Raw genomic sequence first — 18455 nt, 5'->3', positions numbered from 1 at the left:
TACATGACTCCTTCTTTCCTTTCACAGTGCAGGGCAGAAACATCAGACGCCCCACAGGAGGTAGAGCCAGCATTGTGGAGGAAAGGCAACGCCCTGGAGCACTCAGTTGACATGACTCCTCTCCTTTCAGAGTGCAGGGCAGAGACATCAGACGCACCACAGGAGGTGGAACCAGCATTGTTGTAGCAATTGCTTGCCCGTTTCCCCGGCAACTGGAATGTTCTCACTGGTCTGGAATGCCACAAACACGCCGGCACTACAGAGACCAGCAGGCCTTGGGGCAAGAAATACGGAGGCAAAGGCGGATCCAATATAAGCACCTCCCCTGCAATGGGAAGGTGCTTGACAATCTTTCTTGTGTTCCGGAATGGCAAATGGTGTGTCCCCGCCGGATTCCAGCGAGAAGACTGAGCCGTGATTTCTTTCCTGCGAGCTCCTGCTCGAATTCCCGGTGTCCTGAGCTCTTCTTAGAATCCCCGTCGGGATACGGGTACCGGAGAGGAGTGCGGGCTTGCCTCCATTTATCACGCTATTCTGTTTGTTACAGACATAGTTTAAATTCCTAATGCCGCAGTCACAGCGGAAACTCTCTGAAGTCTCTCTGTGGCTCCGAGACTCTTGTGTGCTTAGCGTGTTCAGTATTTTGAAGCCTCAATTTCCTTTACTTGGTTTCAGAGCATTTTGGCAGTTATCCTTCCTTACATTTGATGCAAGTTTGTACTGTTCGTTTTTCAGGATACCGGAGTGATATTTTGAAACAACCTTGAATCACTATTTGTTTTGGCATTAGTTTGGATCGCTGGGTTAAGCGGTTTACACAAAGGAATCATTTCTTTATTTACATGGTTCTTCAAAATCGTATAATATACATTTGAAAAACCTATTTATGCTCATGACTTTAAGCATACTCTGGAGTACATTTTATTCGTGTTGTGAGCCTTAACAGCACAGAATGTTTGTGACTCTCATATCAGTGGACAAGCACTTACTGTTGATTGCCTTCTTCTTTATCAATCAAGTGTATTATAAAACAAGTTATCTTGCTGTTTAGCAGAAAGGGTCCATGGTGAGTGAAAATACAAGGAAGGCATATTGTATATCAGAGTATGACATAGAGAGTGAATTCCTCACTTGTGTTTTTCTGTATTCCTGTCCTGCAGCACACTCATCAATACGGATGCTGTGCAGTTCCTCTGACCAGACCCAGAAGGGACCCCAGAAGATTCTCCTAGTTTAACATTTTATCCAATTCCCCTTTTCCCCAGTGCTTAATTTCACGCAGTAGGATCTATTCCTCTGTTGGAGGTTGCGTTAAAGGGAACTGGGGGTCATTCATCTTCCATCGTCTCTGCTGGCCACAAGATAGAAAGGTTAGTGGCAGTTTATATTTATCGAGCTACTGACTATCGCGACAATTGTGGAGGGAAGGCACAGCCCCATTCAGGTCCCAGGTGCAACTCCTCCCTCCCATCTAGATGCAGATCGGTCTATTCACCACTGGGCTGACTCACCCTGTCTCCTGGAATCCCCCAGTACTGTCACTCAAACTCCAAACAAAGAACATGTAACCTAGCAGAGGCAGGCTTGGATAGTTAGACAAGAAAATACCTACTTTCTAAAAGTGGCATTTTCAAACACAGAATGTTAAAACCAACTTCACTAAAAGATATATTTCATCATTCCGAGTTCAGGCATACTAAACTCGAATTATTACCATATTCTCTGAGTCAGTTAGGATTATATGATGTAATATTCTAACTGCCCATTCTGGCCTATGGAGAACAGGTAGCCTAGCAAAATGTCCTACCTTATACTTGGGCCTACCATAGGGGTAAGAGCCAACAAAATAGATGGCTGGGCTGTACCTAGGGGAAGAAAGAAGGAGAAGGTCACTAGGGTATAAGGGCTAGTGCTCAATGGAGGACCACCCCTGGGTATCCAATTTGTTGGATATAATGGCCTCACACACCCTTGCGAGTGTCATGCTTCATCATCGGCAATGCTCCTCATTGGGCAGGCGGTGCAATGCCCAACGGGCTCACCTCAAAGAGGGGCTCTTTATCGGAGATCTTTTATTCAACTGCCTATGGGTGAAGTGGGGGTGTGGGGCCAGGACAGAGTAGATAGTGTGGGTGAGGATAAAATGTGGCACAAGGTACCGGAAAACAATTTTATTCTGGTGGTCCTCTGCCACAAGTAAAATCAAGGATAGCCGGTGCCCGTGGGAACTGTGGTTTCCCCGAGTGGACCAGGGCTAAAGTGCAAATGGTGTGGTCAACATGTTTCTCGCTTCTAGTACATTGACTGCGATTCTTCAGGACCTAGTAAAAAACTACAATCTACAAAACATGACCTAATGATTAGTATCAGTTTAAATACAGCACATAAGTTGTACTACCTGTATGACACTGCTCTTGCCTAGAAAGGGGAGATAAAGGAGAACATTACTACAGGTAAGTAACAACATATGACCCTGTAGTGACGGTGAACACACTGTGAAAAAGTGACATACTAGTGAAGATAGTGACTAGTATGTGATTAAAAACAAGTTAAAAACTGGTAGCAGCAGTATCCATTTGAACTTAACCGCAGACCCAAGGGATCGCTAGTACTGTTACTCACCTAAAGGTTAGAGTTAAGGGGTGTCAACAGTACCCGGTGGTTCTGACATCAAGGGAGAAGCCATAGAGGTTAAGGCTGAGAAGGGAAGGAAAGAGTGGGATTGTGTTAAGGTAAGTAGTAACTTGAACTGCTGGGCGCATGCGTATCTTCCTACACGGAAGACCGGGTTCGACACTTGTTGGTGTGGCCGTTGTCCTGTTTCAGTGTAAATTAAATCCAAAGGAGCCATCATTCGTGGGGTATCCTAAGTCTATGCAACCCTTTCTAACCCTAAGTCATTGCAATCAGTGTTTAGAATAAAAATTGGCACAATTTGGATGGAGTCGTATCAAAGTGCCCCAGTATCAATGTATGCGTTTCTTGTTACTCGGAAGACCGGGTTGGACCTGGTTCGAGTGGTCAGTGTCCAGTAAGCACGGGCGAATTTTGCGAATCTGGTGTTCGCGAATTTGCGTATTTGCAAACTCGCAATCCACAAAATCCGCGAATTCTCGCGAATTTACGGATTTTTATATTTTTTTGTGTTCGCAAGGGTTTCTGCCAGTTCGCAAGGGTTTGGTACCAGTTCGCAATTGCAAACTTACTTGTCCGCTCGCAACGGTCGCGACTATATTGTTTCTACGTCTGGTTCATCATCACAGGTTCCCAGCACCCTTTGTTTCACCACTGCCACCCTCTGTTTCACCCATACCACCCTCTGGTACATCAATGCCACCCTCTGGTTCATCATCACTGTAGATTATGGGGGGGAAAAGCAAGCACACCTGCCCTGCTTCAACTGACATGAATTAATTTGGGGTTGGTTTATTAATGTGTCACTGTTTTAAAATTCCAGTCTGGCACCTGCTTCCTTACCAGTAATTTGCTTTCTGTTGCAGTGCACTTTTTTTTCCATGACCTTTGTGGCCTACTTCTAGCTATTCTATGAGCCTGCTGTGAGTGTCAGAGCAGGGTCATACAATTGTTGCAACTAGCAACTGAACTCTGGAGGGGCCCCAGTCAGGAAGCACTACAGGGAATGGTTGCTAATGATGAGTTTGAACTTTTGCACCTGCTGAGTGCTTTTACTTTTGCAAAACTCGTTTTTCTGCAATTTTGCGGGATTCGCTGGACGCGAACTTGCGCGAGATCGAATTCGGAAGCCGCGAATTCGTGTGAATATGCAATTTGTTTTTTTGCGGAGTGTTAGTTTGCAAGGTTTTGTGCGTTTTAGCAAGCTGCTTCTAGCGCAACGGCGCGAAGTTACCCTCACGGTCGTTCACAGGCGCGGCCATCTTGTTTGCATGACGTATTTCCGTTTCCGGGCGCGATGTGTAATCTCGCAAAGTGTGCGGCTCGCTAGTACAATTTTGCGTGTGTTCGCGAGGAAAATCTTGCGCGAACTTACCCACGCTGTCGTGAACGGGCGCAGCCATCTTGTTTCTCATTCATTGCTATGGTTCTGGGCATGCTTTTTCTATCCTCTCTGAATCTCTGCCATCCTTTGCTTGTTTGAAGTTTTTTTAAATCTATTTTACTTATTATCTATCCCTCTATTTTTCTAGCTCTATATTTTTGTGTTTTCTGCTACTTTTGGTTAATTTTAAACTACTTTTTTAAACTCTTTTCCTTTCTTCTCTTCCCTATTCTATTTTCTTTATTATTTAGCTTCCTTTCTGCCCAGACCATGGTAAAGGGAGCCGGGAAGCATCCCGAGAAGGGAAAGGGTCCCGCACCCCGTGCCCGGCTCCCGTGCGAGCGTTTGAGTGGGGAGCAGGTCGCACCCCGGGAGATCTTCAGCCCGGAGGAGGTGCCCGCACTAATTTTTTATGTTCAGCACCGCCTCCCCAGGACCATCATGGCAGGCGGCAAGATCGCTAGTGGGTACGGGATCCAGGATCGCCGGAAGCGGTGGGAGAAGGTGTGCCGGGCCATGTACCACCACACTCGGGTCCGGCGCAGCTACAACCAGGCCACCCACCGCTGGCTGGATGTCCTGGACCGGGAAAGCGATCTGCTCGACCTGCTCGGCCTTGAGATCCCCGGGCTTGGTGAGTAGTAGTAGCTATTTCTTTACTATGTTTTCTCCTACTCTGTGTGTTATTATCTTGCAAATTTTAGTTTTTTACCAAGAGCAATAATGCTGCTGATTACATTGTAGGTAAATTATATTTCAAAATCTTCTGTGCATTTCAGGTGCACTGCTCTCCTTCTCAGTAGCGCTGCTACTATGCTTATTTTGTGCTCATTTCATTGAAGTTATGCATGAGTGTAGTTTAAAGAGCTGCCTAATGCTAGACACTAAGGGTCAGATTTTTAATTACCGGCGCATCCCTGCAAAGTAGCAGGTATGAGCCAGTAATTGTGCGCCACGCCACCACCACCCATGGTGCGCCGTATTTACAATGCGGCCCACCATGGGCCCAAAACGTCACCAAAGCGTTACGCATCTGTGCCGTAAAGGCGGCGCATTGCTGGAGTTGCGTGGCAACGATGGCGCAACTCAAGCAATGCTCTTGGGTGCCCTATCTCCCCAATGCTGCGTCAAGCCGTACGTCTGCTTCAAGCAGGCGCAGGGTTTAAGTCACGCATCATTGTCCTCAAAGTGACTGATTGAAATCTTGTAGATTTCCCTTGGCCACTTTTTACAATGCGTTCCTGCGCAGGAACGCCCTCCCTTGCGCCGGAACGCCCCCTGATGGCGCAGGGCTTTACAACGTGATGCATCTTCCATATGCGTCACGTTGTTAATATACGCCGCACCATGGCGCCTCTTTTGTTCTGCCGCTGCGTCACAAAAGTCACGCAACAATGGAGCAAAAGAGCCGCAAGGGGCTTCTAAATCAGCCCCTACAGACTCAAGTCCAGTCCCTCCTTTGTACACATGGCGATAAGAAGAAATAGTGGTGGCGGATTGATAGTTTGAGTATTTTAATGACTGGTTGATGTAGTAGGAAACTTTAGTGTTGTCGCTGATCTGCAATCACGATGGACTTTGTCTGTCACTTTGCGTGCTGCGGACTGCTGCCTGCCAGTCCTAGGCAAACCTTTTTAGTACTTTATTTAGTGAGTTACATAAGAACTTTCCAAGTCGATGGTCCGCAAATCAAGCAATACTAATAACGTAGTAGACCACATGAGATCGGTCAATATATCCCGTGGAATAGTTGTCTATTTGCTATTTCGCCAAAATATTTTGTTATTGTTCTTTTGAAATGTTTGATTTGGTTGACAAATCTCATCCATGTTTTCTGGTCTTTCTTTCTTTCATGTTGTACATCAGCTCCCCCCAGGGGCAAGAGGGCATTGGAGGAGGCTGCTGCTGCTGCTGAACAGGATCGGTCAGGCGAGGGCTCCTTTGCTGGCCCCGGTAAGTTTTAATTTTAATATAGAGTACCTATTTTTTCCTAGCGTTCCTCATTAGATTTTTTCTAAATCGTCTTTGATCTTCTTGTAGACTGTATCTAAATTCTTATCCTGCCTCGACTATGACTCCCTGTGGTATTACTAGATTATTCTTATTAGTCTGTCTGTGTAGCTAAGTAAGATTGCACATTTGGCAATTCCATTGGACTCCCATTCTAGTCAGCAATAGCTCTATGCACTGAGTGCAGTCCTCTGGGATTGTCCATAATGTCTTTTCAAGTCTTCTAAATGTTTATGCTTTGGCAATTGCCAACAATAAAAAGGTGAATGACCGCCAAGAATGAATAAGATACTACTTTACTTTTGGTTTGGATAGGAGGACAATCCATTCTACTACTGTTGCAGGGACAAACCTGCACAAACAGAACTATGGACACTAAATAGTGCATTGTTTATCAATTATAATAGGCGCAGGTAGACTTTCCACATACCTCAGTGATATCAGACTTTGAAGAACCCGCAATCTCCTTACTGACTAGATAGTGTGGCAGAGTCATTTAGCTCCCGAATTCATCGATGATTGATCCCCAATGATAATTATTATCCAATGCAAGACAAGAGTACGGAGTCAGAGTCCAGAAGTGTCAGAGGCACGGGCTCATGCTTGCAAATTGCAAAACCTTTTGCTCATTCACTTATGACCAAAAACCACAGAGTCTATTTAAGTTTTAAAGCTTTATTAAAAGTAAAAATATTTATTAAAATCAAGCTTGTCATAAAACAGAAACGGTTGATTAAAAATGGAAAAGAGCTAATAGTTATTTATTTCACACATTTATTGTGGGCGAGCCGAGCCCTCACCTGGTTTAAACTTTAATTTTTCTTTTTGGTGATGAATCGTTGGTCCCTCTGTCCTAGTGGTGATGATGATGATTTTTTCTTAGAAGTGAAGCTTCTGTCTGTTATGAGAAAAATGGTGCGTGTTAAAAAGCAAGCATTCATCAGTTGTGCCAAAAAGTGCACCAAGACCAGACCCTTCACTGGAAAATTTTACTTTAGAGTAGACAGTCACAAATTATTAGATTGGTTTCTGTATTCACATTTCTTCATTCCTAGACAAAATGCTAGTGAGTGGTGTATGTCTATGGCATCTAACATTCTTAAATGTACTTTGTAGGTGGAACATCTGGTGCTGGGCCCAGCGCGGAGGTGGAGGAGGGAAGCTCTGGGGAGGAGGCGGTGCAAGTGCCGGAGCCGGACCAAACTGCTGTGCGGGTTGCCACGGTAGTGGCAGGCAGTGGTAAGCTCTTATATTCCTTACTTATTGAGATTGCAGACTGCATAGTGTGCTGCTCCCCGTGAGAAAACGTAAGGTTTGTCCAGATGAGAGACATGAAGAAGAATGATTGACATTTAGGGGCCTATTATGATGGCGGACGGACCTGAGTCCGTCCGCCACCATAGAGTAGGAGGGACCATCCGCAGGTGCAGTGGCGGTCCCTCCGTAGTAATTAGGATGTGACCGCCACCCTGGCAGTCACACCCTGTATTTTTATCATTGCGGCGGGTGCTGCTTCAAGCAGCACCCGCCGCAATGATAAAAATGTAAGTTGTGCATTTGCATGCAAAAAGCGGCAGGCACCGCGTGGTGCCTGCCGCTTTGTGCAGGCAAATGCAGGGGGGTACCATAGGTACCACCCATGTGCACCCCCCCCCCACCCCCCCTTCACCTCTGGGGGCCTGCAACGGGCCCAAAAAAGAATCTGTATGCCTTTGCACGTCGGAAATGCCGCCGTGTAAAGGCATGTGTTCCCCCAGACATCCTAATATGGCTGGTGGTGTCTGATAGACACCGCCAGCCATGTTAGTGCTTTTCCACCGCGGACGGGATGCGACGGCGGCGGAAAAGCTGCGGACTGAAAAACGATACCCAGCCATCCTAATCTGGCAGGGGGTCTTTTTCAGTCCGCTGCGGATTTCCCGCATCCTCCGAGCAGGCGGTGGATTCCGCCGGCCCGGAGGATGCGGGAAATCCGCAATCCTAATCTGCCCCATAGTTTGAATGGATGGATGCCTGGATCATGGTACTATCTGACTCTTAGATAGCATATGTGTATCTAGAGAGAGTAGACGGTCACTGGATGAACTAAGTGTTACTTTGAAGAGCATGTAACACCGCACCCGTACGTCCGTCCCAGTGTAGGAAAGGCAAGGAAAAGAAGTTGTAATTTTGTCCGAATACTACCATGCATAGTAGCAGTAGTTTGTATTGCAAGCACAGCATATATCCGGCTATTACGATGGCCACTCACTACCTCTGTTAATAAGTTTAGTATCATGTCATTCATGTGTGGATGTATCACAATAAAAAGCAAAGCACCTAAAGTCATCCCATATGTAAGTAAATACATACCATGTGTAGTGATAGATAATCAGATTATTTATCTTCTTCATTTTCCTTTTCTAGTATTCATTGGCACTGTAGGATGAAACTTAAATTAATTAAGCAGTAGCCCTTGTAACAGTGTATTCTCAGTGCCACCCGTAATAGAAAAGTAACAGTATCACCACCTGTATGTACTGGACTGGTACAGTTACGCAAGTCTCCTCACTCTTGTAAGTATGAGCTTTTTCTTTTTGGCTGCTTGGGGGTGTTGTGCTTTTTTGCGGGTGGGTTGGCGGGTCTTTGGGCATTCCTGGGAAGGTATAATACCGGATAGAAGTGGTTTGGACAAAATCCATGCAGAATTTGATTTTTGCTATTTCTGACATTTTGCTCAATGTAGCGTTTTCGGGGGCCTGTTTGGGGGGCTTCCTGGTGTAGACCTTCCCGGGAATGCCCCAAGACCAGCCAACCCACCCGCAAAAAAGCACAACACCCCCAAACAGCCAAAAAGGAAAATCTCATACTTACAATATTTCTCGGCCTTCGGTCCAAACGCGCTGTGCAGCTAGGTCATAACTCCTGTTTTACACCACAGATTTCCTGAAAAGCAAATGCAATCAAGATTAGACTGTCCTAGCAGTGCTCCCAGACCCCAAAACTCACCCACAAACACCCGGAACCCCCCCAAAGAGCACCTCAAAGGCAAGCAAGTCAGCAAAAACGCAAAAATAAATTTGCCTCCGATTTGGTCCAAACCACTTGTATCCGGTATTAGAGCTTCCCAGCAATGGCTCCAGAGCCGTCAACTCACCCGCAAAGAAGTAGAACACCCCCACAAGTGCTGAGTCTTTCTTCATTGGGCGTAATCCAGCCCTCTGCTTTGAGGGAAATAGGAGTCTGGAGGAGGAGGATAGAGGAGCATGTTCTTCTGAACTTGTGAACCTGAGGAATGCAGACTGCGGCACCTTCAAATCAATAAGCAAACAACTGAAGACAGTTCTGCTGATGGTTAGGTGATTAAAGTTTGAATTAAATTAACTGTGCAAAACAAAGAAAGACAGACACACAAGAATATAAGTGAATAAGGACGAAAAAGAAAGTTATTGATTCATTGTCTCATTTTCAGGGCTCGTTGTCAGGGAATAAGAATAAGAGTTCGTCATCATACTCTGCGAATTCAGGCAGGGTGAGGTCAGTGTCACCGAACAGAGAACAAATTCCCTCATCTACGTTGCTGTCCTCCTCGTCTTCATGCGGCGTGCTTTCTCGTACTTTGTAATCTGGTGGTATGAGGTGCTGATTCATCTTGATCATTGTTAACCTCTCCACATTTTTGGGCGAGAGGCGGCTCCGTTTGGGAGTTACAATGCCACCAGCAGCACTGAAAACACGTTTAGAAGACACACTTGCGAGTGGGCAAGACAAGTAGTTTATAGCCAGGTTGGAGAGCTGTGTCCACAATTCTTTTTTCCCATGCCAATACGCCAATGGGTCAGCATTAACATAGACCTCTGTTGAGTCATTCAGATAGTCCGGCACCATCGACTCAAGGTTCTCCAAGGTTCCTCCACTTTGCTTACTTTTTGCTGTGACCTTTTGAGAACCAAACCCAAGCCAAGTTAGCCAATCCTCTTCTGCATTCAATGTTACTGTTGTGTCTGGTGCAGATGATCCGGTTGCCGGTTGCCGGTGTCTTTAACGGCTGAGAGGTCACTTGTGCCACAGCCAGAGGGGCAGAAGTGGATTCTTTTGACTGGGGATGGCCTGCTAATGCTGATGTACTGCCTTTTCTTTCAATTTTCTGCCGTTCTCTTTCAAACCTCATGACTGACAAGGCTAGCCAACGTTTGTACTTTGTAACATCTTCATCACCAAAAGGAAAGAATGCTCTGCCTGCCAGCGCCTTTTTGTAGCGTGGATCCAGAATAGTAGCACAAATGTAATGCTGTTCTGAGTGGATCATTTTAAGACGTTCATCGCCAAGTAGGCGCTCTAATAATTTCTCCGCCAAAACAAAAGGGTCTTGTTTTTTTTCATCTTTTTGAAACATAGAAGACACCGCCTTCAGTTGGTGCTCCAGCATGCGCAACAATGGGATAGCTTTTCCCAAATTACAGTCCTCCTTGCTGACTGCATGCGTGAAGACCTCAAAAGGACGAAGCATGTCTGTCAGGCTTTTAACTAGGTTCCATTGCGCCGCATCTAGCCTCAGGTCCTTCTGAGCTGTACCCAGTGTTAAGAAATAGTGATCGAGTACCGTATACTGCTCATACAGACGCTCAAGCATATAGAAGGTTGAGTTCCAACGTGTTGGCACCTCCTGGATGAGTGCTTTCACTGGCATTCGACGTTCATGTAGCAGGCTCCTCAGATGCTTTCGGGCCTTAAAATAATGGCTGAAATGGTTGCACATTCTTCGGCAGGTGGCCACTAACTCGCACGCTGGACTGTCTTCATCACTCAAGAATTTTTTAACAACCAGGTTTATACAGTGCGCCAAACACGGCACTCTGAAATAGTGACCCAGCTCCATGGCCTTAACTACATTGGCGCCATTATCCATGGAAACATAACCAATCTGGCATTTTTGGGGGGACAGCCAGTGAAAGACCTTTGTGTTAAACTCATTCAAAATGTTTTCTGCTGTGTGACGTTTCTCCAAGCCAAACATGGCTAGTGTTGCATGTTTCCGAGCAGCTTTAAAAACTTGGTCCGGGTCAACACCTGCGTTTAGCTTTGCTTTAACCCCTGAAAAAGAGACCCAGTGTGCAGTGATGCACATGTAATCAGCGCCTGCGCCACTGGTCCACATGTCTGTTGTCAGATGTATAGTGTGAACAGCACTCTTCTGCAAAGCTGCCCCAATCACCTCCAGCACATCTTCATGTAGTGCTGGAACCGCAACTCTGGCAAAATAGAACCGGCTAGGAACCTTCCATTTAGGGCAGAGCGCTGCCAATAATTCTAGAAAACCAACCCCTTCTACAAAAGAAAAAGGGAAAAGGTCCAGAGCTAGCATTTTAGCCAGCTTAGTGTTATACAGACGCGTCAGTGGGTGGTTGCGTTCATATGGCGCGTCTGAAAACAACATGGTTCTAATGTTGCCCTGGACCAAGCATTTACGGGATGATGATGATGACTTCTTTGACCCAGTTACGCTCGCTGATGAACTTTTTCGCATTGGTGTCTCACTCTCTCCCACACTCTTAGTGTGGCTCACATGGGGTGTGCTGCTGACAGGGGTACTGGGTGTAAGTGAAGTGTTTGACACGTCTTCTTCCTCCTCGTCATCATCAGATGAAACATCAACGTTTTCTTGACTTGCAATTCGGGCTTCCTTGATCTCCTTTAGGTGCGCAAACCATTGGACAGCGTGCTGTCTCCTAAGATGACCTCTCTGGCCTCTGGTACCATAGTTGGTACCAAACTTACCATGACTAACTGCAAGCTTACAAATGCTACAAATGGCGAAGTTTTACTTTTTTGGGCAAATACTAAAGAAGTCCCAAACTGCGGACATGAAATGTCTGTGGGGGCCGGAGGAGGCGGCGATACTGGTGGTGGTGGCCATGCTGCTAATGCCAGATGAAGTGGAGGATGTGGATTGCCGAACTTTAGTACGTTGTGCACTTTCACCACCACTAATTGAGGTCGAGGTGGATGGAGGTCCCTTCTGTCGAGGAAGAAATATGGAAGCGGTACGTGTTGGTGTACTAGTTAACTCCAATGATTGTGGTGTTTCCATTGCCTCCTCGTCGACAACATCATCATCACGCTCAGCAGCTTCTCGGGCAAGGGTCAAAATCTCTGTTTGCGGCATGCCCGCTGGGGCTGCAGTGACCTTTATGATGACTGGGTCGTCGTCGTGAGAGTCTTCATCAGCAGCAGTATCCGACACTTCTTGTTTAGCCTCATCACACTCCATAAGTATGAGACTTTGGACACGCTTCCTTTTACGCTTAACTACCTTTGTCAGATCATGGTGTGCCTCACTCTCAGACGGCAGTGGTGCTGGTTCCCAATTTTGATCCATATCATCAGAAGGAGGTGTGATTGAAGAAGATGTAGACACCACCCTTGATCTCTTCCTTGCTAGGGGTGTGGAAGATAATGAATGATCATCAGGAGGAGTGGCTTCCTCAAATGATACCTCGCCTTGATTGTCGATTCCCTGATGTGCCCCTACTTCGGGAGGAACAACTATTGTGGGCACTTGTGACCCTCCATGCACCTCTGCTTGCGCATCTCCTTGCACTGCCTCTCCTTCCACTTGTACTTGGGCTTGTACTTGCACATGTGGTTGTTGTTGCGGCTGTGGTTGTTCAACACTCGTCAGATGAGTTACAACAACCTGTGTTGATTGAGGGATGCTGCTACTTTCTTGCGATGAGCCAACATCACTGGTCGATGGTGATTGAACAACTAGACTAGCTGCCTCTAAAGCACTCAAGGGCTTGGACTTAAGTTGGCGTGGTGGTGGTGGCACTGAGCCCAATGGAGCGGGGGTGCTGCTCCCAGCTTGGTCCCCAGCAGATCCCGCTGCTGCTGCAGGCGTACTTTTTTTTTTACTCCCAAAAAATGTGGCGGGCAGCACACCAGTCTCCTTGGTAACTTGCTTCTTCTGCTCCTTACAGGCAACTTTCTTGCTAGAGGAGCTACGGGGAACTTTTTTTGGGGCCATCTTCTTCAGAGGTCAGAACAGCAGGCCGCAGTTGCAAGAGTTGCAGAGTTGTCTGTGGCCAGACGTGACGTCGCGTGACGTTATGCTGCACATACACACCGTTGCAGGACTTCTTCCTGGCACTGGTGGTTCTCTTGAGTCTTGTGCACCTAAAAGCAATGGAAGACAGAGGAACATCAGTTCAGTTATACACCCCAAAAAATCAAAAAACACAGAAAAATCAGCACAATCCCATGCCATCCATGATGTTTAAATTCAAGACACCACACAGAAAGACTAGGCCCATGCACCACTGACTACCCCTGGTGAAAAGGCCACAACAACAGCCCCAAAAAACGAAAATCACAGAAAAATCCGCACAATCCCAAGCCCTCCATGATGTTTAAATTCAAGACCCCCACAGAAAGACTAGGCCCATGCACCACTCACTACCCCTGGGCATAAAGGTTGAAAGCTAGGCAAATGGTTGCAGAGTAGAGACTGAAGAACACTGCCTGCATTCAAAATGGCCCCCTGCCTCCCAGCACATGGCCTGCCTGTAGCAGCACACAAAATGGCCCCCACCCACATGGCCTGTCCCCATGAACACCCCACAAAATCGAAAAACACAGATAAATCAGCACAATCCCAAGCCATCCATGCCCTCCATGATATATAAATTCAAGACACCCCACAGAAAGACTAGGCCCATGCACCACTCACTACCCCTGGTGAAAAGGCCACAACAAAAGCCCAAAAAAACGAAAATCACAGAAAAATCAGCACAATCCCAAGCCCTCCATGATGTTTAAATTCAAGACACCCCACAGAAAGACTAGGCCCATGCACCACTCACTACCCCTGGGCATAAAGGTTGAAAGCTAGGCAAAATGGTTGCAGACCTAAGAACACTGCCTGCATTCAAAATGGCCCCCTGCCTCCCAGCACATGGCCAGGGCCTGCCTGTAGCAGCACTCAAAATGGCCCCCACCCACATGGCCTGTCCCCATGAACACCCCCAAAAATCGAAAAACACAGACCAATCAGCACAATCCCATGCCATCCATGATGTTTAAATTCAAGACACCCCACAGAAAGACTAGGCCCATGCACCACTGACTACCCCTGGTGAAAAGGCCACAACAACAGCCCCAAAAAACGAAAATCACAGAAAAATCAGCACAATCCCAAGCCCTCCATGATGTTTAAATTCAAGACACCCCACAGAAAGACTAGGCCCATGCACCACTCACTACCCTTGGGCATAAAGGTTGAAAGCTAGGCAAAATGGTTGCAGACCTAAGAACACTGCCTGCATTCAAAATGGCCCCTGCCTCCCAGCACATGGCCAGGGCCTGCCTGTAGCAGCACTCAAAATGGCCCCCACCCACATGGCCTGTCCCCATGAACACCCCAAAAAATCAAAAAACACAGAAAAATCTGCACAATCCCAAGCCATCCAGGCCCTACATGATGTTTTTATTAAAGAGGCCCCACAGAAAGACTCAGTCCACCCACCACTGAGTACCCCTGGGCAAAAGGCCCCAACAACAGCCCAAAAATTGAAAATTCCAAAATTGTAGTTGCAGCAACTGTAATGCCCCAAACAAACTTACTTGTGAAATTTCGAATCCAAAAGTGATCCAAAGAAAGTCAAAAAGGCCTCAAATCCAAATATCCAGCAGCATCCACAAAAAGTAATCCTTCCAGCTCCAGATCCAAATGAAAAGTGACCAGGAGATGGACAAAGCACTGGGAGGAGCCTGCTGGACAGGAACAGGAAGTTGGAGACTGTGGGGCACTTCCGTCCTCCCACCCTCCCCCCTCCCCAAAATGGACTCCTTGCAAAAAAAGTGCAGGCAAATGTCAACCTGAGGAGTTATTCAGATGAAAATCATAATTTTCAGAAGGTTTATGCTGCTTGCTGGTGGATTTCTTGTGCAGAATTGCTAATTTTGTATTTTTGCGAGTGCGAGATTGTTGCTGCCTGCCGCATCTACGTGTTCGCAATTGCGGACTCACGCGATACGTGATCACGGCGTACTCGGGTTGACAAACTCTCGCTGTGTAAGGTGGCAAGCCGCAATGACGTAATCGCGGTCGCCAAACTCCTGCGGGATCCCGCAGCAAGATCCAAAATGGCGCAGCACTCGCAAAATATCGAGAAAAACAACTCGGGAAACGCTGAATGACGCAAGTGAACGACGCACGCCGCAAAATTGTATCACCAAGAAAAAAAATCCGCTGCGTGCAAATTTGCGGATTTTGAAGGAAAATTCGCGAATGTCGCAGATTGCGAATTTACCGAAAATCCGCGAGCGGAACGAATTTTCCGCCCATGCTTAGTGTCCAGTCCCAGTGTGGAGAAAAATTGAATAGAATACAAAAGAGCCATCGCATGTGGGTTATCGCAAGTCTGTGCAGCCCATAAGAAACCCTTTTCACAAACTTTGTTGGAAAAACTGTTAATGAGAAGAACACATTTTCCAGTTGTTGGAGACCCTTGGTGCAAGCGCTATGTCTTCGAGATAGAAGGACATATGATCGGATAATGCCTACATGATGTGTGTTTGAAGCGCTACGTGCGAGTGATTTACACTCCTCTACCCCGCTAGTTGTGACCCGTTATTTACAGGTGGATGGACATAGCGGCGTGTGGTTAGGCATTTAAATCGTACTATCTAAGTACCAGTGTGGAAGCGCTCCCGGTTAAGCGGGGTTAAGAAAAATAGACCCGTGTCAGGGGACACTACAGCGCGGCGGAAATTTTTAGTCATAACGGATTCGTGAAACCTGTCGCTGTAGAGGCGGTACATTTACTTTCTACTGCTTGTGTCAGGGCCAGTTGTGCCTAACCTTCTCACCGGGTCCGGATAGTGGAGAGCTGGTCGTTTACCTCCTTATTAAGTAGAAAACCGGGTGTAGTCCAAACTTCCATACAGGAAGTAGAACTCCCAAGTAGGTCATGTAGTTTCGCTAGTTGGTCGGGCGGCCATGATGGAGTGGAGGGTAGTGTATGAAAAGTAAGTGAGCATAGCCTGGGTTTTGTCGCTATATGGCGGTGTTGCTTGGTTGCAAGTGGGAAGCGATTTGGCCTTATTCTGTTAAGTTGGTCTCTTAATCTGGCATTAGTCTGTGTGGTTAGACAGGTGTTGTCACAGGATTAACATAGCTGGTGTCCGCTCTCGTTTGTAGTTCCATTAGAGTGTTGGTTGGTCTATGGAAGGCCAGTGATGTGCCGATGTCGGCTAGGCGGTAGCACCATGGTTGGCAATAATAGGGTGGACCCCAAAAAGGAGCACAGTGGTTAGCAGTATAAGAGTGGGCTCCAAAGTAACATGTGCGCCCGGTGTCAAAAGGCCACAGTTGCGGCTGGTGCCGGGCATATATAGGATTATATTATGTTGATTATATCATGGGAAACTCCCCAGAAACGTACACCTTCCTAAGTGGAGGGTAGAGGGGCATTCCGTGTACAAGACACTGACCAAGAATTAGAGTGGTAGATGCGCAGGGTATTATGGCGATTCCATTGTGGTGGAGTATTCCTGTGGTGCGCCACGGAGTGTATAATGACGATAGTAACAGATATTAGTCCAAACCAACGGATGTACACTGAACTTAGCAGATGTCGCTAGGCAGATTAGGGATGCATTTGCAGAGATATGTTCACAGGGCGCTCCATGGAATATCCTCATTCAAACCCCGTCTATCGGTGGACAATCGGTGTTCCTTCCGGAAAAGATTGTGCTTGGATTTGTCTGGGGAGGTTTCAAGAACTAGCCAGGACAATGAGTTCGCCGTGTGGTTCTGTTCTAAGTAGTGTCTGCACATCTTGGTGTTTGTTTTCTTGCAACAGAAGTTGCTTCTATGTTCAGAGATACAGATTTTCACAGGGCGGGAGGTCATGCCCACGTACTGTAGACCGCTTGGCCATCTCAATAGGTAAATGCAGTTGGGAGTATTGCAGTTAGTATGGCCCCGCAATTCCCAGCGGAAGGTGTCCGTCAGGAGGATAGTTTTGTATGTGCTGGTGAAGGGGCACACACTGCAGGAGCCACACTGGTAGTGTCCTTGTACAGGCGGTAATTGCCACAGAGTGGTTTGTTTAGGTGGCTCAGTCTTCTTTGGCCTAGTTTGCACCAGAATATCCTTAATATTCCTTGACCTTTTGTAGGCAAATCTTGGTGTTGTAAGATTGAGATTGCCCGTGTTCAGAATTTGCCAGTGTCTTTTGATTATCTTTTTGATTTCGTTTGAGGCTGGCGAAAAGGTGGTGACACAAGTAAGGAGATCTGCCTCCTGTGTCGTTCGGGTATTGTATTCAAGGAGGGCCCCCCTATGGTTGTTTTGTGCACATTTGCATGCCCTAGATATCTCTCTAGTGGGGTACCCTCTATCCCTCAGGTTTCTGGATAGTAAGGAAGACTCAGTTTTGTAATCTGGCAAGTTGGAACAGTTGCGCCTGACCCGCAGAAATTGTCCGAAAGGCAGATTCAGTCTCAGGGCCTTAGGGTGGTGGCTGGTAAAGTGGGGCAAGCTGTTGCGGTCTGTTGGTTTGCGATACATGGTGGTATCGATTTTACCCCCCTCCAGTCTGACAGTAGGATCCAAGAAGGCTATTTTGGATGCAGACGTCGTTATGGTGAAGTGGAGATATTCGTTCAGCGTGTTTAGCCAACTGAAGAACTCTTTGTATAGATCTTCAGTGCCTGTCCAGAGTACAAGGATATCATCAATGAACCGCCTCCATAATTTGATGTTAAGATGGTAGGGGTTCACTGGCCCATTGATGTGTCTTTTTCGAAGTCTGCCATGTAGAGGCAGGCTACAGAGGGGGCAAAAGTGCTGCCCATGGAAGTACCCTGGGTCTGATGGTAATGTTGCCCTTTAAACTCAAGGTAGTTCTCCGTCAGGGCAAGGGTAGCACATTCCATAATAAAGGAAGGTGGCGTAGGAGAGTTCCTTTCTTCAGCACTGAGGATTCTCTCAATCATCCCTAGTGTGGCCCTCTGGGGGATGTTGGTATAGAGGGCCTCCACGTCTAGGGTGATGAGAAAATCGACCTGGATATCCTCCTGTAGATTATCCAGGAGGCGTAGGACATCAGTGGTGTCCTGGACGTAGGAAGGTATTTGTTTGACCAGTGGCTGTAGAACGTGGTCACAGAACTATGATAAAGGATCTAGGACAGAGTCAATGCCTGATACAATCGGGCGTCCTGGTATGGGGGTGGTCCCCTTGTGTATTTTTGGGAGGATGTAAAAATAGGGAACCTTGGGTTCTTTTTTTGATAGAAAGTCAGCCTCCTTTTTAGAGATCTACTCCTGACATTCAGCAGACTCAACCAGCCCAGTGATAGCAGTTTTCAGGTGCTCAGTGGGGTTGAATGGGATGGGGGTATAGTATCGCCTATCCCCTAGTTGTCTAAGACATTCAGTG

At 46.9% G+C, this 18455-nt stretch overlaps 1 protein-coding gene across 1 annotated transcript in view; it reads right to left on the bottom strand.

Moving 5' to 3' along the window:
- Window positions 1–18010, bottom strand: part of LOC147712291 (uncharacterized) — a 79749-nt gene extending 61739 nt beyond the window's left edge. The window contains exon 1 of the mRNA XM_086919613.1: window positions 17796–18010. Within this exon, the coding sequence (XP_086775739.1) occupies window positions 17796–18010 (215 nt within the window). The remainder of the gene's footprint in view (window positions 1–17795) is intronic.
- Window positions 18011–18455: the final 445 nt, after the last annotated feature.

Source organism: Lissotriton vulgaris, chromosome 5, assembly GCF_964263255.1.
Source record: "Lissotriton vulgaris chromosome 5, aLisVul1.2, whole genome shotgun sequence".
In the NCBI taxonomy this organism is placed as follows: domain Eukaryota; kingdom Metazoa; phylum Chordata; class Amphibia; order Caudata; family Salamandridae; genus Lissotriton; species Lissotriton vulgaris.
The sequence above is the reverse complement of the archived record's forward strand: the minus strand, read 5'-3'. Positions and strand labels throughout refer to the sequence as shown.